Source organism: Candoia aspera, chromosome 7 (genome assembly GCF_035149785.1).
Source record: "Candoia aspera isolate rCanAsp1 chromosome 7, rCanAsp1.hap2, whole genome shotgun sequence".
NCBI lineage: Eukaryota > Metazoa > Chordata > Lepidosauria > Squamata > Boidae > Candoia > Candoia aspera.
Window position 1 is genome coordinate 43,457,162 of NC_086159.1, and position 25,634 is coordinate 43,482,795.

Sequence of the window (25,634 nt, forward strand, 5' to 3'; positions counted from 1 at the left end):
CTGTTCCTGACGTGTCCGAGCATGCATTTTCCGGACTTTCCAAAGTGATTTTTAGGAAGCGCAAGGGTAAGGCAAAATAGCAGACTGCAGCACAGGAGAAAACCAGAGGGTCGCCGCCTCCACAGAGTCCCCGAGTTTCAAGTTTCTTAGCTCCATCTGTTTGCTTCATTTTTTTTCCCCCTATTCTTCAGCGCCGCACTTGAGCAACCCGCTCCTGGCGAACAAAGCAGCCGGGCGGCCCTGCCCTCCCTCCTTTACTGTTAAAGTACGCCTCGAGCTTCCCAGGTACAGAGGAGGAGGAGGAGGAATGGGCGGCAGCGACGGCGGGGAAACAGCCCAAGCTGCTAGGGCTAAGACGCGGGACCTTGAGACAGAGGGCGCCGAGTCTAGCGCCAACTCTCCGAACAGAGCTTTGAGCTGATTGGCGGGAAGCTTAGAGGGACGACCCTTCAGTAAACGCCTGATTGGCCGGATTGTAAAAATATGTTCCAAGGCGCCAGAATAGAAGCTTTAGCGCCTAAGTGGAGTCTCCAGGGCAGTGGCGAAGCGCCCAGTAGAGGCACGTCGCTGGCGGAGGTAAAGGTTGCAGGTGGAATTCGGGGTCCCTCTTCCCTTTGAATACCTCCGATGCCCCTCAGGAGTGACCTTAGCGAGCCTGGAGACGCCGAGCCCGAAGCCAAGGGATCCCTTTGAGAAAGAGTGTCGAGAAATGTAAGCCTTTACAATCTGGGGGGCGGGAAGGAGAGAGGAGGTGGTCTGCAGAGAGAAGGGCGGGCTTGTTTTTCCAAAGCTTTCCCATCTCGCCGCAGAGCGGGGAATTGCCTTTTCTCCCCAGGCGTCGGGGCTAAGCCGGGAGTGGGGTCCTTCTCCCGCTCTCAGGGCACGGACCGAGCTGGATTGTCCCCGCCTTGATCTGGGAGGTGAGCCCGGGGGAGTCCCGCTCCTTTCAAAGCCGGGATTCCTCGTCCAGGTTCTTTGCGCCAAAAGTAACCGATCCCGGCTGACTATCTCTGAACGTCAATGACAGATTCGCCAGAGGCTGCTCATTCTCAGGCGTCTTCTGCTCGTTTCTGATCAACCTAACCCCTGTTGGTTGGTTGGTTTGTTATAAATTCTACGCGCTTAGAGGGCTCGCATTCTCCTAAATTTTGCTCAGATAATTTCGCGGGAGGAGGTGGGATACGGGACCTGAAATATACTGGGGAGGGGGTGATGTAAGATGCTGAAGATATTGAGCAACTTTCACATTTACAGATGGAGTTGAATTGTTTAACACTAAAAGACCTGATTAGCCCAAGACACGGGAAAATAGATTACATAAATGAAGATGGGGAAAGTGCACAAAAGGTAAGTAGGCAGAACTGGATTCCTAAACCCAGAGGTCTTTTCTTTAAAATGTGCTGGCAGTGATAAGGCTTTCTTTAAATTGTCTTTTGCTTTGTCCCCAGAAGCTTCAAATTGTGGTGAGATTGATACATTCAGAACTGATAAAATCAAACTGTAAAGCTGGGGAAAGGAGTTTACAGCAATATTCCGTGGATAATTGTTATATTAAATTATTAACTAGCTCTGCCATTAAAATAAAGAAGAGTAGTCCTAATCCACCCACACAGCTTGCAACTGTTTTTCTGTTGGGTACTTTTCTCTTAAAATGCTAAATTCTCAGCTTGGCCTTAGCTCTATTTTTTTTTAAAATCAATTTGCCATCTCTGTTCTGTTAAGGAGCTAGGAAATAATTTACTCTAGGTTAAGATACTTTGTTTAGTTTGGGCTTACCAAGTTACATAAACCCAACCAGTGCTTTAGTGCAGGGATGATACAGCTTTTGCAACCAGGAAGGCGATTTTTAAGTTTTTAGGAGGTTCCAAAGGCCACTTGAAGTGTGGAAGCGATATAGCTGAGTATTGGGATTAAAATTCAGTACTTTGGGAGGGAGTCAAAAGGGTTGTGGTGTTTTTTTTAAGTAAAATAAGTTTGTTATCTTCAACATATCTACTATTTGTTTAAAATATGCAAAACACAGCACTATAATTTAGCGGTTTGCTACCACATTTTGGTAGCAAATCACATACTTAATTTGGCTAACTGGAATATGTGAATAGAGCCATTGTGGCTTATTCAGTCATCCTGGATAGGCAGGATAGCACTGCAATCCAGATGGCCCCCACTCTGCTGTTGTTCAGAAGCACTGTGAAGACCTGGCTCTTCACCCAGGCCTTTGGTGAGGGAGAGTGAGACTCCTCCCATCATCACACTTGCCATCTTTTATCTTTATCTTTTATGCTTTATTGATTTTATTCTAATTTCTTGATTGTTATGAGCATCCAAGAGTCATTGGGAATTGGCGGTGTATAAGTTTAATAAATTATTATTATTATTAATACAACCACTAATGTTACCAATATTTGGGCAGAGCAAAATGGACCTTTGTGGACCAATATTTGGAGGCAATCTTAATGAAATGAATCTACAGAGATGCTTCTGGCAAACATAAAGGAAAGTGGTAAATAGGTATCTCATCTTAAATTAAAAGTTTATGATAAGATTGAGTATGAAGGTATAATAATAAACAAGCAAGCACACTTGCTACTTCATTGCTTTTGTCTGAGTTTACCTCTCAGCAAAAAGAACAAAACAAACCAGTTTATGATTCTGGCTTATTTATTTATTTTTAATTTTTATTATTATTTTCAAAAAAGGAGAAGACATAGTATTGATACAAATACACATTTAAAAGAATATAGAAAATATAGTAATGAAGGGAGGAGAACCAATATAAGCAATAAAATATGGGTGAATAACCAACAAATCTCAAATAACCAGCAAATCTAAAATATACAGCTAGTATATTCTAAAATTATAATATTAATAACTTAGAGTACTATAAGATATTGCATACCCAATTTCTACTCAAGATCTGTCTCTATTGAACTTTATCACAATGGAAATCAATAAGAGGGAGAAAAAAGACTATAAATAATAAACTATAAATTGAAAAATAATGTAAATAATGTATAGATTATATGTCAGATTAAAATATAAACTCTAGAACCCAAATTTGGGATGCGGCACAAATCCATAGAAATGTAGTCCAGAAATGGTTTCCAAATAAGACTACATCAGATTTTAGATGTGAAGTTATTCTAGACATCAAAGTATATTCCCACAGTTTAATTAACCATTCTTCCATAGAGGGGATCAAAGATCTTTTCCAATAAAAAGCATATAAAAATCTTTACAGCTGTTATCATATATAGAAAACCAGTTCAATGTGTTTTGAAGGACCGTGTTGGTGAAATTTAATAAAAAGTTGAAATGGAATTATAACTTTCAAAATTTGTTCCATTCTACGATAAATTAATTTCCAATATTGTTGAGCGTTGTAGCATTCCTACAACATATGAAAGATCTACTCTGTTCATTGCATTTCTACCATTTCAAGGAAAAGGAGCTACTCATTTTAGCAATCATGACTTGAGTAATATGCCAGCAATAAAACATCCTATACCAGTTCTCTCCAAGTATAGTGTTTGAGGTGAACTTAGTATTCTTTTTCCATTGAAATTCCTACTGTCACATCTCTATAACTGTATTCAAATTTTATATCCATTTAATCATACAATCTTTAACTTGTTCTGTTTCTGAGTTGTATGTCACTAATAGAATATAAATTGTACCCAGTAATATGTTCAGTATTATGAGTGAGAAGATTTTCAAATTCAGTCGACTTTCTCAATATTCTCCCTTGTTTCCACAATTCTTTTGTTGTTGTGCTGCTTATTTGAGAATATTGAAACCAACTGAGTGTGGAAGAGCACTGTGTAACAAAAGACTTGATTCTGGTTTGTTTAGAAGAAATCAGGCTAGGAATCCCAATTTATATGTAAAGCTTAACAAACCTCAGATGAAGGCTTTCTGGCTCTCACCTGATAAACAAGAATTTTAATTAGTACTGTCTTTGAACAAGACCAAACTGGAAATGCCAATGTTCTCATGAAGTTTGTCCATGGGGATCTGTGTTCATTGATTCAGTAGCGCTGGAAGCTTACCTATTTCTCTATTTTGGAATTTGAAGCTGCTTTTGACCAATGCAAGTAATTATTTTGATTTTACAAATGCAGCTTTAGCTATGCAATTTATATCAGGCAAATGGAGTTGTTTTTTTAAAAAATCACCATCACTTAAAAAAGCTGTTCCAACAAATTTAGAGCTTCTTAATTTTCACAAGCTACATTAAACAAAGATATCAGGCATATCTCTTATGGGTCTTCAGACACAACATTTGTATGTTAAATAAAATATCACATTGCAGATGGTTTTAAATACTAAGAAGAGGGACAAGCTTCTCCTTTTAAGTGGTACTTAAAAATGTGTAGCAGCTGATAGAGCTATTAGCTCTGAAAGGTACATGTTATTTGTAAAACTGAAAAAACCCGCCAAAAGTTTAATATATAAAAGTACATACATAATCTGCTTCTTTTTATCAAACTGCTTCTTCCCAACCCCCTTAGTTGCATAAGCAGATCTGACTCCATTGACCCACTCTTTATCTACAGTGAATCTCTCAAACTAAGCAAGCAAAACAAGTCTAAATGTTTGTTGACTGCTGTGCAATGCTTCCTTCAACAAAGCTAGACATCTTAATGAGAATGACTCAGTAACATTTCTTCTTTGTAAAGTTCCAGTAGTTGCATAATAATTAAGTAAAAGGCACTCTTGCCACTCATACTAATATGAGCTTTTAACAAATAAGATTTGGTACTTGGGTTCAACCTAAACTAAGATGTCTCACAGAGTTGAATAGCAAGAGGTGGATAGAGATGCATTCTATTCATGCCTCCTCAAAACCTTGCACTCTATACAAAAAGCAAGTTCTACCAGAGGGATAGAAGAAGTGGGATATTAAATCAAGTGATTATTCTACATATCTCTGTCTTTAAGATCAAACTGAATATACAATACAGTAACATTAAATAATGCAAGATGGGATGTGATTGCCATATACAGCAAGCACGGGCCTCTACTACATCAGAGAATTTCATCAGAGAATTTTGTTAGATATCTACACATATTTATCAATCATTGAGTCTTTACTAATTGGTTTTTATACTTTATCTGACCTCAACTTGGTAATGTATTTTAGCTTAGTTAATTTTAATCAAGATTTCAGTATAGTTGCATATATGTTTATATTTTCCAGGATGAGTGAAAGATTAATTGCACACTCTTATACTGATTTTGCCTGGAATTCCACATATAAGTAATCAGATATCAATACTTACAAATAATTTTCTAAGTACTGCTACATACTAATATGAACAAGAAACAGTATATTGGGTATATTTATGAAAATGACAAGGGGCTATGCAGAGAAATAGCTTCCACTAAGTTCTCTCAAAAGTAGACTATTGCCTCGGTTCTTCCAAGGTAAGGGACTGCTTCCCTTCAACTCCCCTCAACTGCCTATTCCCCCCATCTCTGCCTTTTTGGCCACCCTGCCTTGCAGAGTGGCAAGCAGCCCCAGAACTATGTGACTCTGGGGCTGCTTGCCATGCTGCAGCTCAGGGGCTTCATGGCACACTGCAGCTCTGGGGCTGCAAGAAGCCCCTGAGCTGCAGCACAAAGCTGCAGTGCCCCAGGAAGCCCAAGCTGCCTCAGCCCAGCCCCAGCCACAGCTGATCTTGCCGGCCTGCACCCTGAAGCCCCTGCCACCTTGTGCGCCACTGCCCTTCACTGTCATCTTGCTCCCACTGCTGATGAGGCGTACCCACCTTGGCCCTTCGCAAGGCAGCTGCTGGTCACGTGAGGCCATCTTCCCCAGGTCTCACAAGAAAACTGCCATGCACAACCTTGGGAAGAAAGCCTTGTGCAGCCAGCAGCTGCCTTGCGAAGGCCAGGCTGCACAAAGTTAGCAGTGGGAGCAAGAAGATGGCAAAGGTCAGCTAGGGCAGCAGGGGCTGCAGAATGCAGGGGTCCAAAAGGGCATAGAAGGGGGGAGATAGGTGGGGGGGGAATTGAAGAGCCCCTGCAGTCATAAGTGCAGGCGGGCTACCAAGCACCCAAATTTTGATCTCGTGACCATAGGGGCGCTGCAATGGCCATAACTTCAGAGACAGGTTGTAAGTCCCTTCATTCAGCACCACCGTAACTTTGAATGGTCACTGAACAAATAGTCGTTAAGCGAGGCCTACCTGTACATATTCTGGTCCTCACCACTCCAGCCACAATAAATCATGGCCAAGCATAATGCTTGAGTAAGTCCTATGTTTATTAAATACAGGAAGAGCCTTCATATATCTGGAAGTTATGTGATGTGCCCTTATACATTACATCTCCTATAGGAAATATTTTTCAAAGAAGCTGAAAATCAGGCAAATGGCTTTGAGAAGCCTATGAGAAGAACAGGAGTGCAGTATCAACCTTTCTGAGAAGTATTCTACCCTCAATACTAGAAGCAATATCTAGTCATCTTGGCTAGGTACCATTGATAGCCTTTGGTACTGAGCAGCTCATTCTTCTTGGTATGATGCTGGAATGTCATACAACCTGGGAACTGTTATATATTTATATGTACAGCAATGTTAATTGGCTGCCTTTCAATTTTCTAAGTGCCTCCCCTTTCTAACAGGAAAACATATTTGATCGACCCAGAATGACTCCAAAGACTCCCATGAAAAATGAGCCCATTGATTTGTCCAAACAAAAAAATTGTACTCCTGAAAGAAGCCCAATTACACCTGTGAAGCTGACAGATAAGCCTCTGGCAGATCCATGGACTCCAACAGCTAACCTAAAGATGCTTATTAGTGCTGCTAGTCCTGACATGCGGGACAGGGAAAAGAAAAAAGAACTCTTCAGACCAATTGAGAACAATGAATTCAGTGATGCTCTCCCTGACTCCTCGCAGGTAACTGACCTATCACAGAGAAAACAGTCACAATTAAACTGCTACCTATTTAAATTATATAATATTCTCTTTAAGGATATAACAGCTGTTGCTTAACACCTGCGACCTCAGTAATCTTTATTTACTTTCTATTCTCTTTAGTTATGTGTAGTTTATTTTGGATTATAAGCATGTAATATTCAGATCTGAAGCAGGCAAAGTGTGTTTCAGATGTATCTAGCATGTGTGTTTTCGATATATCTCTTTACAGCTCCTTAAAGCAACCTTGTCTTTTCCTAGGCTCTCGTGGATGCTCTGCAGGTTCAGAAATATATGTGATTGGGTTAAGGAAGCAGCCACAGGGCAGTGACAACCTGTTGCCATCTCTGTTATACTTTCTGAACTCAAAGATTTATTTTCTTTTTTTTTAAGTAAAGAATTTTATTAAGTTTGAAACAAAGATAAAAACTACAAAAAACAAAAAAACAAAACCTACAGAAATAAAAAAACTAAAAAGAGTATGAAACACAAGAAAAAAGAATTTTGAAGATTACATAAAGAGGTGACTTCCGACTTTCAACAAGAATAAACAGCAATTTCTATAATCAATCCCTTACTCTACAGTATATCAAACCAAGATCACATTATTTCTATAAATCATTCCATTAGCACATTATTTGTTTGTTTATCTAATTTATCCCCGCCCATCTCCCGTTGGAGGCCTCTGGGCTGTTTACAACAAGTGATTAAAACCATCAGAATAATACAAAAAATAAAATACAATAAAAATACTATAAATAGAAATAAAAATAAAGAATAAAAAAATCCAAGCGATGAAACATCTAAAACAGTCCAAGTGTGGGAGGAGTGGTCTATAACAACCATCCCCATGTAACTCTATTCCCCTCTCCACCCCAAGCGATTATAAAAATCACTAAATACAATTGCTCCTTCCCCTTATATTAAAAAAAAAAGAAATATATAAACCTCCAAATCAACTTCCCCCTGCAAAACATTTAATTATTTCCTTCCTACCAGTATTCTATGTATTTCTGTCCACTATAATAGAAATCAAATTATAAAAATATTTAAATTGTTTACTTTAACAATACTATAACAATCTTTACCCTATTAAACCTAAAACCAAGCAATTATTATATCTTATAAATCTTAAAAATCAAACAAACCTAAAAGCAATCCAGTAAATCTTAATCCAAATCATTAAAGAAAGATGAAGTCATACAAGCCTTAATATCAATCCAAATAAACATTCTTAATTATCTATCCCACCTCAAAATAACCAAAACATTTATAAATCTCTGTATTACACACAAGGCATTTTTCATACAGAAATCAAACAGCCCAACTGCCCCCTTGGAAACTCAGACTTCTCAGTAAAAAAGTCACAGAGAACAAAGCCTCTTCTTTCCCATAACATTTCAATTAAAAAAACCCTGCTTTTGTGATTTGTAATTCAGTCTGTTCTTTTAACTCCTTCAACACCAAAATCTGGTCATCTGGCACAATGAGAGCTTCAATTTCACTGTCCGTAGAAACATCTTCTTCACTAGAATCAACTTCTTCCACAACCTCCTCAGCCAGCTGAAACATTTTAAAGCTGATATTTCCTGCAATGTCTTGAATATCTGCAGAACAGCTTTACAGGTATCATAAAAGATCTGTTTAAACTCATAGTGAAGCTCACAATGGAACTTTGAAAAAGTCTCCTTGAAATCCTCCATGTTTCAGGCAGTAGATTATGGCACCCCCTAGATATTTGACTGGCAAATGTAGGAGTTAATGAGTTAATGGAAGATCTCCTAAAGTTGTTGACACAAGAGAAAGTATGCTAACAAGCAGCTCTCAGAGAAAGTGAACAGAAAACTGAAGATTTGAAACAGCAGATTCAATGTGTAGGAAAATGTTAAATCCTTCAAATTCAATACAAAAATAATAGGGTGACAATTATTTTCAATCCTCCTCAATATCCAAACAGGAAAGCAAGCCAAAGCTTAAAAAGACTTTTTAAAATTAATCCCAAAAAATAACAACAAGCACCAAGAGAGATGGTTTCTCCTTGCTGTAGAAAGTCTCTCTTAGGGTACATAACTTTAAAAAAACATATAAAATGGGTGATTTAGAAATGGGGTTGCTTGACCTAGTGTCCCTTTTAGGCTACAGCATGGCTTGGAAATGATGGCATCCTGACCTCCTGGTGGCTCTTACCAATCAGTGCGAATGCTGTTTGCAATTCTCTGGCTACAAGTTGCTGTTTCAGAGGGCAGATGGGATGATTCCGAGCATTTTCTTTGTCTGTGAAAAGACTCTGGGCTTTGGGAAAAAACCTGCCTGCACCGCCCCCCAAAAAACCACTGCTGTCAGTTCTGTCCGCAGAACTCACAGACACAGCTGTTCAGTCAGCTATGTCCCCACCAGAAGTCACCTCAAAGATGTATTTTCAAAGCCTGTGCTTATAGCTATCCTGTGAGCCCGGACAAGGTATGATCCCTTTAAGAAGCTGCTGACAAGTACAGAGGATGTGCTTAGGACAGATCCAAAGCACCTTTGCTTGCTTCAGATCTGAATTCTGCACACCTGTTCTGGATTAACATTTCCCTCTTGCCACACTTTCTAGGGCTTTCAATTCTTTGTTAGACAATTCTTACAATCGATTGTCCTGTTTATTCTTCACCCCTTACACGCAATTTTGATTTCTTATGTCATGTATTACTTCCTCCATGCATTTAAATACCATGGAAGATTCAGAACAATGGACAGCAACCATTTCAGGTTCAAATGACTGAAATCTCATGTCGTGAATGCATAGACTTAACAAGACTTGTTTTCTCACACGTTTTTTACTATGTTTAACTTTTAAAAAAAGTAATGAAAAGTGTCCCTGGATCCCTTCTACTGATGTCACAGGTACCATGGTGGCAGATTCTAATTTAGGTGCTATAAAACAAAAGTACACATAAGAAAAACCCAACTATTGTGAACCAGTTCTCTTTTTTAAAGATTAAAATATAGTGGGTATTGTGTTAAATACTATTATAGAATAAATTATGTACTATATGTCATGCATTCATGAATGGTAACCAAAAGAAAAGTTGGTCCTTATTCTTAATTTATTTAAAATGGAAGGAAATTAACCAATCAGCCTTTACTATATAGAATTTATTAAATGTAGTGATTTGAGAAGCAGCTAAATTTATTGGGAATTGTCACTCCCAGGCCACCCATAGTGAGAAATACATTCATAAATTTTCAAGAATGAAAGCTCTTGGGGCTAGGTTGTTTTTTTTTTAAGTCTTTAAATGCATTGCAGGAGCCCTGGAACTCAGAAGTGTGTGAAGATTTGAAAACTGTCTATTGAGTGTTAAAATGTGGGATTCTGTTACTGAGAATATTTATTTATTTTTCAAATTTTGCTACCGCCCATCTCTCCCAAAAGAGGGACTCTGGGCAGTTTACAATAAAATTGAAACTATAATAATAAACAATTAAAATCCTATAAAAAACAATTTACAAATATAAAATACAATATAAATAAGTATAAGATCCAAGAGGTTAAAAAATTCTAATCAGGTGGGAGGGGCTTTAAGGCGCAAGCCAACCCTATGAATGGTTGCCAACCTTCCCGCCCCACACGAGACGGCAGAACCAAGTTTTCAGGGCCCTCCTGAAGGTCGGAAGTGAAGGTGCCTGCCTCACCTCTGGGGGCAAGATGTTCCAAAGGGCGGGGGCTACTGCAGAGAAGGCCCACTTCCTGGACCCCACCAGATGAAGTTCTCTTACAGGCAGGGTCTGTAACATGCCCTCTCTGCCTGACCGTAACATGCCCTCTTTTGTTCCTTCTAGAAATAACTTGTTTCCTTTTTTCTTCTCTTCCTGTGTCACTGCTATAAACCAATGAGGAGGGCCTACTGTGTTTCACTTTTAACTGGTGTATAATGCTTAGTAAAGTTTAAGAATAAGAAAGGTCCTAAAAAGTTAAGTAGAATCTTGCAATCAACTGAACCAGACTGAAACATTCCCAGTCAAAATTAACATATTAATTCAATTTAACCCCCCAAAAGCTTTACTTTTACTACAGTGCTATTTTAGGAATCGCCATTTACTGTCATAGATATCCACCAGTTAGTGGGTGGGAGTGCATGCAGGTACATAAGGGGTGGAGCTTGCATTCTGACATCATAACACACATTTCATCATTTTAACAAAATCTCAACTTGCTGCAGATGTCTCTGCTTATGTTGTATCCGTGTCTCACGGTGTCTACCAATAGATTAACCCTACACTTCTGGCTTTGGTACTGTGAAAAATATATGTATATGAGAGTAGGGAGATGAGCAGGGACATATAGTAAAGGCAGCTTAATATGCTGTATAAGCTTTCAGGCATTGCCATAGGTATCCTGGATAAAGCATTTCCTCAAAGTAGTCTAAATTATAGTATAATTATACTAAAGTATAAACTTTAGACCTACTTATGAAGTATTTGAGCAGCTGCTCTAAAGGAGGTATTGAGATGATAGTAGTTGACTTGAAAACATTCTTCACTCATTCTGGTGAGGGCAGTTCTGAAAATGTATATCATAGAAGCTTTCACAGAGGAAAGAATAAATGTATGAATGCCAAATTAGTTTATGGTTCTTGCTCAAAGAGCGGAACTACTCTCCCTGAGTTTTCCAGAGCAAGGTTTTGTTTCAGACTATAGGTGAAACAGCACTTCTCTAAACCAAATCTGCTTCCTATCTGAAGTATTGTAATATGTTTCTAAATTATTTTTTCTGAATACCAATACAGTTTGTAGTAAGAAAGTAATATAATTTGCCAGTTGAAATTATCTAGATTTCAGAAATGAGTTTCTAAAACATATGTAACAGTTTGTATGTTCATTAGTAAACAACTATATGAAACTACTGTAGTGCTTTGGCATACTGTAACAGATGGCTATAAAGAACCATTCTATCTGTTTCTAGTGTGATACTGTAGATGATGGAACTGCAGATGAATATGAAAAGCAAAGACCCAGCAGAAAACAGAAAAGCTTAGGACTGCTGTGCCAAAAGTTTTTAGCTCGCTATCCTAGTTACCCTTTATCAGCAGAGAAGACAACAATTTCTTTGGATGAAGTGGCTTCTAGTCTTGGTAAGTATGCAGGCAAAGCAATATTGATTGCAAAAATGAATGTTCCTAATGAACTAAATATTGACCTTAATATGTAGTCCATCAGGCATCAGTTTTGTGAATATGCCTTATTTAAATGTATTGTGCTGCTGTGTAATTTGCATGTGTTCTACTTAGCTTTCCTAGAAGGTGCTGCTGAATTGTTTTGTAATGTTGGCAAGTGATTTCTTTTACAGGAATCAGTCCCAAAAGCATTCCAATAGAGAAAATCATAGTTGAAAGAGTCTGTTTCAAATTAGTCTGTTTCATGGTGTTAGTTTCACAGGCATATATTCACTCTTAAATCCATCTTGTTCCCCTTCCACATCAACACATAATAATATCATGCATTAAATAGTGTGAATTTCAGTATGCTTTTGAAACCATTTAATGCATTGTTAATTTGGACAAGTATGAAAACCAAACATTTCAACATATTTCAACCATCTAATGTCAAGAAAATGTGAAATGAGTTGGTTTGCTTTAAAATGTGGACCATATAACCTGTTCATAATCAGTTGTAAAACTTCCAGATTTCTTTTAGGGATTTCATATGGTCCACATTTTAAGCCAACTCAATTCACATCTCCTTATTTCCTGATACTAACTTTCAGTGATGTAAATGAAAGACACACATAGTCTCTAGAGTGTTCTTTATCAATAAGATCATCAAGAAAATTATTTAATCTAAAATAACATGTTCTTCACAGCAGGTGAATTTATGGGATTAAATCAGATGAAACCAAAATAAGCATTAGTTAACCAGTTGTTTCTTGGACTCTTAACTCTAAACCATTCCTGTAATGAGTGACTTGAACAATTATGTTATAGACTGGTGCATAAATACTACTAATAAATAAATCAATAACCCAATCACAGTAATTTGGAAGCAAATTTCATTGTAACCAATAGCCCTTGTGGATAAGAGGGCAGACCTGACACCTGTTACCGAAACCTAGTTAGGCAAGGATGAGGAAGAGTTTTCCCTGCCTCAAAATTGCCTTTCCAGATTTCAGGGGTTATATTACCTATGATTCTAAGGCTGGGGAGGGGTCAGTGCAATAATCCTGCAGGAGATTTTGATTGTCACCAAATGATCAGTTCCACAGGTTGCCAGATGTGGCTGTATTTGTGAAACTGGGCTTGAGTGATAAATTGGAAGTGATGCTGTGTACTGCCCAGCCTGCTGATCAGCAGCCTCCCTTCCCAAGCTGCTTAACTTCATTGCTGGGTTGGTGGTTATTCCCTAAAACTGAAGTGCTGGGGAATTTCCAGCTTTCTCCCTAAGGACTAGGTCAGTATTTCAAGCCGCCATGACAACAGTGGGCTTATCCTGGGTAATCATGGGCAACGTTTGATCTGGCATTTACCCCAGAGATGCGATCTTCTGGAAGATATTTGCCACTAGTCCCTTTCAAGAACAGATATCTTTCTCATAACCTTGAGACTTGTGCACATCACCAACCCCTGCAGGGGGGAGAATCCATTAAAATGGGGCACCCAAGGTGCCTTATGGCTCATTCTGGTTTTCAGAAACCATTGGGAAATATCCCAGAAATTTCATGAGCAGTTCCACCATGGAGTTGGTCAACCTCTAGAATATGGAAGAAACCAAAGTATCCTATCCAGTACTTCAGTTTCTTCCATATTCTAGAGGTTGCCCCTGAGCAGTTTTTCCCTGTTCATCAGTCCAGTGGGTCCCCTTGGTTTACTGAAGAGAGAAATGGCAATAGAGATTCCTAGTGTAATGCTAGCAAAAGACAAGGGGTGAATACAATTGAATAGGGGTATGATGCCAGGTTGGACTTACACTGGTGGTAAAGGCAATTATAGGTTGGTAGTTTTCCACAGAATATATCGCCGCCCAAGGCTGAGCAGGAAATGGCCAGGCTGGCTGTGAGTTGTAGTCCTACCCAGCAAGAGGGCAGACACCAGGTTGAGGGAGACTACATTAAACAAAACTGGGCTACCAAGTCTTATTAAGTGAGCTGGTATTACTAGACCACTGATGTGACTCTCTATCGTTATAAGCTTGTATGCTTTTTTTATTATTCTTGTTGTTCGTATAGCAGATTGCCTTAAAATAGATGTTTTGCATAGCAATGTTATTTCTCTTCTGTAGGAAGTTTAATGAAAAATATAATGAGATATGAAGCCTCACAAAATATGATGAGAGCAGTAAATTCTTTTCAATGAAGACTTTTATCCCCCCAGATCTGCTGTTAAGGCAAAATACCTACAGACCTCTCAACTTACACTTTTTATGGTTCCCCAACTCACATTAATGTAGCCATCTTCAGTTTAAGTCATCGGTAGTGAAACTTAGAAAGAATACTTTTATTCCAAATGTAAATCTTCACACAGAGAATAAATAGTAAGTGGAAGTGTATATACCACAGATTCAAAGTAATGTGTTCCCAGTTGAATTCTTAGCTTTATTGACACTCGTTTCAACTTCAAGAAAAATGTGCATTACAATGTATATTCTAAGGTAACCATCTCAAATTTTTCAAAGACTTGAGTCATGAACAAGGAGTGACTGTTGCTGCTACTTGTAATAATAGTACTTTAAGTTGCATTACTGCTGGGTAATATTGCTAGGCTTCTTACCTCCAAGTATGCAATTCTGCATAATGCTCTCTGAACATTACAAATATCAATATATTTATGTTTCCAGGATCAGGTATGGACATTTCCAAGACTATGAGATGTTTTAAATCCTCTTATAATAAATCTCATAGAGCCCATGCACTTTTCACTAAGGAATATTAGACATTTTTGCTGTTGACATAAAAAATAGACTCTTTGTTTGGAAATTTCCTATCAGTGGAACTAATTCAGATTCTCAGAAAGCAGTCCTAATAGATGCTCTATACATGTTTTGGTTACTACTTTTCTCTTAGACTGCTGACTACAGTTACTAATGCAACAACCTATCATATCTGGGATTGCTATTCTTCTTGCATAGTAATGGTTAAACTCTTTTCAGTGTTTACATTTCTATGTATATATGAACTTAGAAATTATGAATTGCTTCTAGGAGATTGTTAGTGCCCACCCTTGGAAACAATACAGGACTGGCAACCCTTTCTTAAGCTGAAGCTGGGTATGGAATCTGACAGGGCTCTGGCTGTTGTTCATGGATCAATAATTCCTTGTTTATACAATCATATTAGAATATAACACTTTAAACAGAGCCAGTATGTCACCAGTTGTCCACATTACATAAAACAGAGAATTGCTTTTACAAGATCAGTTGCAAATGAGTATCTTTAAATAAGAAAGGATCTTGATCATGTGATTGCAAGGCAATCCTGTACATGACACTTCACAAGGAAGTTCCACTGCAGTCTGTTAGGTTTATTATCAAGGAAGAGCATTGCTTTTGAGCCTTGGTATTTATAGCTACCTCACAATCAAGCACATTAACTTCCACAGTTTTTGATATCACTTCTGTATTAACGATACAAACATTTATTGACAATAGCAATAGCATTGCTGCCAGATGCCCTGGACTTACAAAATTCCTGACCAGGAGGCAGAAGACCAAAATCAAAAGGCCACTCTGGTATGAAGGCATAATCTAGAACTGACTCTCCTGCAACTGGTAATATTAGTGGTGAGGGGGCAGCTTATGGTCTACAAGCCTTCTGACAACTGCTCTGCACATTCTGTTGAAGAGTGATCCACAGCAGTATTTTTTTTTTTTAAATTATACTGCCATAAGTGGTCCTTAAGAGGACAAGTTTCTGACCTACTGACTTATTATTTTTTTACCTTACATAAACTTTTGCAATTAGAATCTCATCAAAATTGCAACATTTCTTTTACCCCCTATGTACAGAGCTAGTTGGATGCTAAGGAGGAATATTTGGGATCCCTGCATTTAGATGCAGAACCTCCATCGTTTATCCTCCCTCTCAACGATTCTGTTGTTACAATGCCTTGATTACGTTCTCTGTGTTGTGCTTTGGTTCCTACATCTAGGAGTTGAACGCAGGCGGATTTATGATATAGTGAATGTCCTGGAATCTCTTGATCTTGTTAGCCGAGTGGCTAAGAATCAGTACTGTTGGCATGGCCGTCACAGCTTGAGCCAGACTCTGAAAAAACTCCAAGAAATAGGAGAGCTACAAAAATATGAAGAACTCATGGCTTCTTTCCAGCAGAAAGAACTCGACTTTGAGTGTAGATTTGGAGAACACAAAAAAGAGAGCTTTATATATTTCCAAGACCGACAGTTGCTTGACTTCTCAGAGACAGATTGTCCGTCTGGTAAGTTAAGGAAGGAAACTGGCATTGTTAAAAAATGTCTGTAAAAAGTATATGCCATGTTATTTTATTTTAAATTTTAAAACAAATCATTACATTCAAATGATAGTCTTCTTTAGATTCAAATGGTCAATCACATTTCAAGCAATTCTTGTGCTTTTGTCCTCAAGTTATGGCCAATATATGGCCATTGCCTCATACCTTGATGCCATGCTTCTGGTATAATAGATGGATAATAGGGAGGTGCAGCAGTTCAGATCTGAAGCAGAAATAGTTGTTTTAGAACAGGTATGGGCATGTGCACTACACCAGTCAGACTGGTTTTCCAGAGGCATATACAGTAGTTGTGTCTTCCCAGAAAAATATGTTTTTGTTAAGGAGGGACATACCATATATGACAAGGTGCTTCAGATTCAAAGCGTTGCACATCCCTAATGAATAATCATTCCAACTGCACTTGTTCAAGATATCATTTTACAGCCCTTTCATCTGTCCTGGAGATAGTTAAAGTGCAGCTATCCATCTGGTACAGGCAATTATTTTCTGCTCATTAAAAACATGCTTTTCAACAAAGCTTTTGTTTCTTTCTCCTTTTTTTTCCTGTAGAAGTCTTTATAATATTTTCTTGGCTTTTAATATTGTAACATGTTGAGACTTGGGTTCTGTTTTGTAATGCAGCGTCTGCAAACAGCAGAAAGGACAAATCATTGAGGATTATGAGCCAGAAATTTGTCATGCTGTTCCTTGTCTCCAAGACCAAGATAGTCACTCTTGACATAGCAGCAAAAATATTGATAGAAGAAAGCCAAGATACAGCTGATCACAGCAAGTTTAAAAGTAAGTATCACTTCTGGGGAATGAATAATCTCAGTCAGCAAGGAAAGTAATGGTTGTATTGGCAGAACTAGAGAACATATATAGTTTTTTTAAAGTCTTTCTGGAGCAATTTCAATTGGAAATAATATTATACAAATGCCAAGAAAGCCTCTTTCAAACTTCGTTAACAAAATGAAAATTAGTTAACAAAATAGAGATTTCTTGTGATGTTTACTGAAATGATGTCACACAAAACAAATATGACATCTCTTGTCACAGGCTATGTTACTAACACATTTCACATAGTGTACAATCTTGCTTGATTAAAATCAGTGTTAAAAAAAATTAAAACTCTAGTATTACTTGGAATATTAGTTTTATGTTCTTGAAAATGCTGTGGTTATGATTTGTTGTCAAGAAAACAACATGACACATCCATGAACTTACCAGGGTTTGAGTCCAACCTGAGAGACCTTGTCATTACTTTACCCACTGATAAATCCTTGAATATATACCATATTAAGTTTTCTAGAATCTATCCACTTATTTATTCATTCAACATTTTGAGGGACATTTTATTTTTGTGCCAATTCACCATAATTTTAGTTTTCCAGCAACAGTGCTTTTTTCTAACTTGTTACATTCATTTGTAATGTCCTCATTCATTTGAGCTGTAGTTATTTTCCTTTCAGCAAAGGTAAGAAGACTGTATGATATTGCTAATGTCTTGACAAGTCTTGGGCTTATAAAGAAAGTGCATGTAACAGAAGAAAGAGGTCGTAAACCAGCCTTCAAATGGATTGGGCCTGTGGAATTCACTGGAAATAATGGTACTTTTCTCTTTTTGCATTACCAACAATTCACTTCACAGATAGCCCTACATTGATTTCTGGATTGATGAAGAAAACTGATGATATCCAGATAAAACTATAAAAAACTGAATAGGCATTGTCAGGTGATAGAAAAACAGTTCTGCCTGTGACTTCATTTTGCCAAGTATTTAATTTAAGTGGTTTACTATCCTTGTGATGTGCCAAGGCTACATCAGGGGTGAGTAATTTGTGAATATATGAATATTTAACATGGCAAGCTCTAAATGAGACATGACAGAACAGATATGGAGAGAGGATGTAAATACACAGCAAATATAAGTCCTATCAAACAAGTTGCCAGCATGTCAATGACATTCTGAAGCAAGTCAAGGAGTAATTTTACTATTATATACGATAGGCAAATAGTTAGGAAGCAGAAATACAAATTATGGTAAGAATACTGTTAGAAGGAAAAAGAGGTTCATTTTTTCTTCCATGTAGAAGATGGAGCAGAAAAAGTAATAAAGGGACTATATGTTTCACTACAGGACTCATGGTATAGTAAATAATAGAATAGGTCATCCTTTGACTAGTCAACTTAACATGAGTGCATTTTTTTTAGGTGATATAAAAATGGAAGTTCGAACCTGTGCTACGCATACTGAAGTGAAACGACCAGCACGTGTTCCACATCAAGCTTGCTCTAATAGAAAAGATCGACTATCACGCCATGCTTCTTTCAGTGTTCCTCAGCCTTCTGAACTGGTCAAGAGAAAAGTTAGTTCTGAACCAAGCAGCCCACACAAAGAGAGGCAAGGTAAATATTGGGACAAGTATTCTATCAAAACCATAGTTCTTCTAATAGCTTTCAATTAATAGCTAGAAGTTTGTATATTTATTTTTGGGTAAGACAGCTCCTGTCTGTAAGCTAAAATTACACTACTAATAAATAAAGAGAATATCTGTAACTGAGGGTTGAACTGTGGAGTTCTTGGTGCTCTTTCAGCTTGGTTGTTTGCTTGCAGGCATTTCATGACCCAACTAGGTAGCATAGTCAGCTGATGTTACCTAGTTGGGTAATGAAACGTCTGCAAGGAAGCTCAAAGAACACAACACCACTACTGATTAATTTTAATTCTTTGTAAGAATTTTATTTATTTGTGCCTTCGAATCAGTGTTGATTCCTGGCAACTGCCTGGACAAGTCCATGCAGTTATTATTTTTTTGGCAAGATTTTGGTAGTGGTTTGCCATTACCTTCTTTCTACCCAATGAAATCACTTTTATATCCATATTATGCATATAGAAATATACAACATAGAGATAGTTCATATAATATATTAAACATTGCAAAGTTGAAGTCCTATGGTGCCTAGATGAGAATGCCAGGAGTCGCAGAAGTAGAAATCCCCAACTTTGGAGACCCAGTGGACAAATTGAAATGGGGTGAGGGGGACATTTTATGGGCAATCTCATAAAATAGTTGGTGAAAGGTTGGTCCATTCCAAAATGTCTGGCCTGAGGAACATAACCAGATGTATGTTACCTTATCAGATTGTTAATAGTCTAGCTCTCTTCTGCAATCCCACCTCCTATCTTTGTTTCCCTTTGTCCTTTTTTCAGGTCACTGGACGTATTTCCAAATAAAGGATGGGGTAGTAACCTACTGTATCTATTTTCTAAACATGTTTACGTGACCAATTTGGGGCCCAAAGGCATTCATGAAAGTAAAAAAGGATGCAGGAAGCTGGAATTTCTTTAATTAAAAGATTTTTTCCTAAATTATAAAAAGTCAGATGGATCAAGTGGGAAAGTGTTTGTGGTATATTAGCATTCCTGAGTGCCACGTTATGGACAAGTCTAGAAAATATATAAAAGGTTGTATTCCTGATCCTTTGTGATGGCGGTCATCAAAGAGATTGTGGGATGTATTTTCTGACTTTTCTTTCTGCTTAATCAATCCTAGATGCTACGCATGTTTCTCTAAAAAGGCATCACTAGGTTTTTCTTTCTTTCTTTCTTTCTTTCTTTCTTTCTTTCTTTCTTTCTTTCTTTCTATCTATCTATCTATCTATCTATCTATCTTTCTATCTATCTGTATTACAGTCACACATTGGTAACTGATTTGACTTTCTGATTTTATTTAGATGATTACTGTTCCAAAATGATAAATCTAGCATCTGTTTGCTGCCAGAACTTGGAAGATAATAAAAGGTATATAGAAATTCAAAACTGATGTCTTGCAAAAACATGATGCTCTGCTTTATATTTGATTATAATCTACCATGGAGGGAGGTCTACAATTTAGTGGTAGAGGACAGACATCTGTGTTTCACGAACAACTGAATGGGGTACAGTAGCCATTCTTGCTGGGCTGAATTATGGCTTTACAATGCAGATATACATATTATAACGTGGAGTGACATTAGAGTGAAAGGAACTCCTAGCATATTTGTTCTACCTATCATATTTATGGAATTGATATGTAGAATCCTTGTCAATTATATAAGGATGTAATGCATGAATGAAATATTTTTAATTAGAGTGATTAACCATTGTGTGAAGGAACTGATTAGTTCTAGTAGTAGGTATATTAATTCACATAGTGTCTGCAGCTTACCACAGGCCTTTTTCAGACCTAATTCTGTTGCCTAGACATTGCTTATCTGAATCTTCTTTCAGTTCTCCATATCTTCTTCCCATCATTAACTAAACCAAATAGTCTCCTTTAACTAAACCTCTAGATATTTGGGTTACATCCAAAGCTGTTTGAAAAAGATTGTATTAGAATGGGAATAGTTTAATGTACCATGACTCTGGTCAATTATTTTCCTTCATCTTTCTAGTAGAAGTATTGAAGCAGCAAGAAATATGGGCATCATTTCTTCCTTCTCAGTTCTTCCTGTTCCAGAAGATTCAGACTATTGTGCTAATGCCTTCACTCACTTTCCTGAAAAGACCAACTCAGACTCACCACACTGGTCTTTACCAAATGGACTAAATCAAAATTTACTGTCATCTGTGGTACCAGCTTCCAAAACTGAGACTGGGAAAACCAACATGCTCCCCAACCAACCTTTTGTTTACTTGCCATCCCCATCTCTCTATATGCTGTGTGGCAAACTTCATGAAGGCCAGCCAAGGGAGAGCTTTTCAGAAAAAAGAAGCGAAGACACGGAGGGCCACATTTCACCCTGCTCATCAGAAACTGCCAAATCTCCAGCTAACTATCGCAAGCGGAGTTCCCAGAAATGTATACCTCCCACTGCAGCTCCAGCTGAAGAGGAACCTATAGCCAAAAGACAAAGCCTGGAGCAGACTGATGGTCCCATTTCTTTAGTGGTATCCAAGGTAAGAGAAATTCAGAACACATACAAAACTTTTTCATGGAGTCATCCCAGAGAATAGCTACTGTGTTTATGAAACTGTATATTCCATCTCCTTTATATATCCCACGGTCATATTTTATGGTGACTATCTTTCCTGCTTTTTAACTTAGAAAGGGAATGTTGACTCTTACTCCTTTCTGCATGATCCATGAATTAACTCCTGTTGGTCCAGCAGCTCTATGAAAGTTTCCTCAAAGTTGGGGAGAAAGAATCCAATAGGAGCTATGTTTAACCTTTCAAGACTAGATAAGAATCATTGTGGCAGAGTCTCACACAGTAATGTACTGTATATTCCAAGGTGAGGTTATTTGTGTATTTTTTTTTTAGAAGACCATTCAGCCAGCAGATGCAAAGTCTTCTCCAGACAATAATTGCAGCTCCCTTGACCAACAAAGAGGCTTTCAACTTGAATCAGGGACTTCTGAAATTCTGGAAACTGCCATAACAGAAACCCAAGACCAAGAAGAACCATATAGGAGTAAAGATGTAAAAGAAAACTTGAAAGAAAAGGAACAGGCTTCTCAGGAAAATGGCAAGCCATCTTTTCTACCGCAGTATCTCTACGTACAGCCTGCAGCTGGTAAGGACTAAATTGAGAACATGCATGTTAAGAACATGTCAGAACAGCCATGAATTCCTAGAGAGATCTTTCAATAAAATGTCACCAACCCTTTAAAAAATTTGAGGGAGAAAGTCCAGGTAGGTACACAGTATGGCAGATACATAACTGAATTTCTTGATACTTTTCATCTTAACCCTTCCAGAAGTGTTCTAATTCTGATACAACCATGCCTGAGGCTGTGGAACACATCCAGTGATATTCAGTGAGGTTCAAATGGTATTTTGAGGTCAAAGTTTTGAATGTGAAAGCTTACACACCATTGCTATTTTGTCTTTATCCTTGAGAAGACAGGACCTTACTGTATTGGTACCTTTTTTCTTTGTTTGTTTTAGGATTAAATGGTTTTAATTTCCTGTTTCCTACCAACCAAGCTCCTGCTCCCGTCAGCCTATCTTCAAGCCGCCTCCCTTCACTTAATGTTCCCTGTATGATGGTTCCATCTACTGCACTGGCACCATTCCCTCTTATCTATTCCTCAGCAGCAGCAAGCCAACTTCATTCTTCATCTTCTAGCGCTTTCCCAAATGTCACCTGTGTGAATTTTAGTATGCCTGGCTTAACGTCTACAACTCCTGTTTTCATTGGGACCCCTGCTGTAGTAAATCCAAATTCATCACAGTTACCTACACTGGAACCACACCAGCAGTTTCATTCAGCTGCGCATCTGAATCCTCTCCTTGGATCTGCTTGCAACTCAGTTAAAACAGACTCATCAATTTGCATGGGACATCCAGTCACCTTTCTGAAACTACCACAGGTGAGAATACAAAAATTATTATAAAGCAAGGAGATAACATTCAAAAGAATATATAAAAAGTATCTACCTAAGCCAGGTGTTCTATTATTTCCAAAATTGTGGTACATATCTGTCAACTAGAGATCATAGTGTTATTGCTAAGTATTTTATTTTGTTATATTGTAAACAGGAGTTTCTGATTACAAGTCCCTCACTCAGGTGCTTACTCATATATGAAGACAGAAACTTGAACTTAGTTGTGCATATTTTAAATACTTCATTCTTAGGAACTTTGCATTTTGCAGTGCATATATATTCACACTGCTGGAGACAGACTTACATAATTGTTGTTGTTGTTGTTGTTGTTATTCAGCTTAAGAATCCCTGGTCAGAGGACAAACTCTTAACTCACAATTTTTGACCAAAATAATTCTCAGTTTTCATTAGAAGACTCAGTCACTATGGTCAGCTATTAACATTTATTTATTTATTTATTTATTTATTTATTGTTTTTATGCTGTTTCAATTATTTTGATTATAAGTAGCTAATAAGCAGCAAAATACAAACAATATAATACAATAACAATAACACAAATAAAAAAATAGCAATAGTAATTGCATTATAACAATCACAACTCTCATACAACATGGACATCAGAATCTCATTTCACACTCAAGTACACATGTCTCAGTTCCTGAATGTTGGTTCAGATGTTTTCTGAGTATTAAAAGCAGAAGTGTAGATCTTATTTGACAGGTGGGAGATTCCTGCAGAAAAAGCTTACGTCCAAGTCCCTTCCTGCAAAGTTTTGTGGGAAGTGAAGACTCTGCAGGCATGATTTGGACATCTAATAGATAATCAGGCCCCAAACCACATGGGATTTTAAAGGTTATAATCAGCACTTTGAATTGTACCCATAAACCTATTGGCGTTACATGACAATGCTGAGTTGTCCCAGTTAATGTGCAGGCTGCTAAATTTTCACTAACTGCAGTTTCAAGATGGCCTTCAAGAGCAGTCCCAGGCAGAGCACATCACAGTAGTTGAAACATGAAATGACAAGGGGAAGAATTACTGTAGTCAGTGCTTTCTGCTCCAAGAATAGTTGCAATTCATGCACCAGCTGAACGTGGGCAAAAGCTCTCCTGTCTATTCAACCATTGTCTATTCCATTGTCTATTCAACCGCACAGTATTCCTTCTTTTATATTGCCCCCCAATGTGAAATAAAGCTAGCATATGGAATCAGATCACTGATTAATTGAACCCAATATCATTAACACAAGAGCTTCAAACAGTGGTCTTTGAAGACAGAGTACTACCAGAGTATGGCCTCTCAAATCATTTTCTCTAGTAAGAACTTTGTTCCACTGTTTCAAATCTAACAATCAGTGTTGTATTTATTTCTGTGAGGTTGAGCATTTCTTACAATGCTAGAAGTTTTGCTGAGTGAGAGGGGAATGGATTGTTATATGCAAATTCTCTATTCAATCATTTTGTCTCATTTTGTAAATAGCCTTCTACAACTCCACTAACTCCTAAGAATATGCGTCCAACAACCCAAGAAACATTTTTCAAGACACCTGGCAGCCTAGAAGATCCTATTATATGGAGGAAAAATGAAGGCAACCAGAGCAGAACATCAAGTTCTGTTCAAAGAAGATTAGAAATCTCCAGCAAAAGCTCTGACTAATCCACCCCATTACTGCAATACGGGTAGCTTAGAAAAGAGTCTTTTGCTTATTATAGAAAAAACAATTACTGCATTAAAAAAAGAGAAAATGTGTTAAAATATTGTTCCATAGGCACATTTGCCCACTGTGTATTTGCCCATTATTCTGTTAACTTGCTCCCTCGTGAATCACCCTAGTTGTATAAATACCAATTTTGATTAGAAATTCTAATTATGCAGATGCAGATATAAGGAAGCATCAAATTCTATTCCAGGGCTGAAAAAATAAAATGTATCAGAGATATGAGCAAGTTTAACTGTGATCCAAAGTTTAAAACGGAAGGCGGGGGCTGGCTAGCACTTAAATAGTGGGACACTCTTTACAAGGGTGCTATTTATCCTGTGTTGGGCGGGGTTGGCTGGATGGGCAGCAAGAACAGTAGTGTAGTCTGCTGAGTCTGATTTAGTCAAAAACATTTGTAACTTCAAAGCAGACTTTTGCAGAGTACTTGAATGTGACGGATGTACAATTTTTCCTGCACTTGTTAAGAAAAAGTCTAATAATCTACAGTAATGAACGAATGTACTCACATGAAATACTTTTAAGGCCAAAATAACTGTGAACTTGTTTTTGTATTAATGAACTTTGTAGTTTCTGTTTTTTTTTTCCTGCACAAAATGTTTGACTTTGTTACTAGTTGTCACACAAACTTGTTCCTAAAACTGTAGAGGCTGACAGGTTGTTTCAAGAATCATCAGCCTCTAAAATGTTTACTTTAAAATGTAGCTCATCCGTAGTTTAAATATATGAGTGAGCTACAGTCCTTGAGCCAGGACTTCTTTTACAGCATTACACAGAGCTCATCTTATCCGTAATTCTGCCAAAGGAACTGAAAGAATTATCTTTGACCGATGTGACTGTATTGTGTAGTTGTATGAATTCCACAATTAATATACCTAAATGTTCATTAAGAAACACTTTAAGCACAGTATTTATGGCATGAATGACCATTGAGGTCAGAAGGAACATACGATGTAGGAGATGGAAGACCTGCAACCTAATATGAGTTAAATTAATCAATGCACCATTTTTTTTAATTAACAGCAGAACAGGAGGAATAGAGAATACATCTTAACTGGTAGTCCACAAGTTTAAAATATTGACACTTGAGGGCAGTTCATATTCACAGTGTAATTACTATAGCATTCAAAAATTTAATAGAGTAAAATACCTTAAAGGGCACAGATACTGGATTTTA

The 25,634-nt window shown here is 37.6% G+C and overlaps 1 protein-coding gene across 1 annotated transcript; it reads left to right on the forward strand.

Moving 5' to 3' along the window:
- The first annotated feature begins 543 nt into the window (after positions 1 to 543).
- E2F7 (E2F transcription factor 7) lies at positions 544 to 24,710 on the forward strand. The gene is made up of 13 exons (XM_063308498.1): positions 544 to 711; positions 1,255 to 1,347; positions 6,629 to 6,907; positions 11,871 to 12,039; positions 16,045 to 16,332; positions 17,008 to 17,166; positions 17,838 to 17,975; positions 18,580 to 18,774; positions 20,104 to 20,170; positions 20,803 to 21,307; positions 21,673 to 21,925; positions 22,300 to 22,724; positions 24,220 to 24,710. The coding sequence occupies exons 2-13, from the start codon at positions 1,255 to 1,257 to the stop codon at positions 24,394 to 24,396; spliced, it is 2,748 nt and encodes a 915-aa protein (XP_063164568.1). The 5' UTR covers positions 544 to 711; the 3' UTR covers positions 24,397 to 24,710.
- Positions 24,711 to 25,634: the final 924 nt, after the last annotated feature.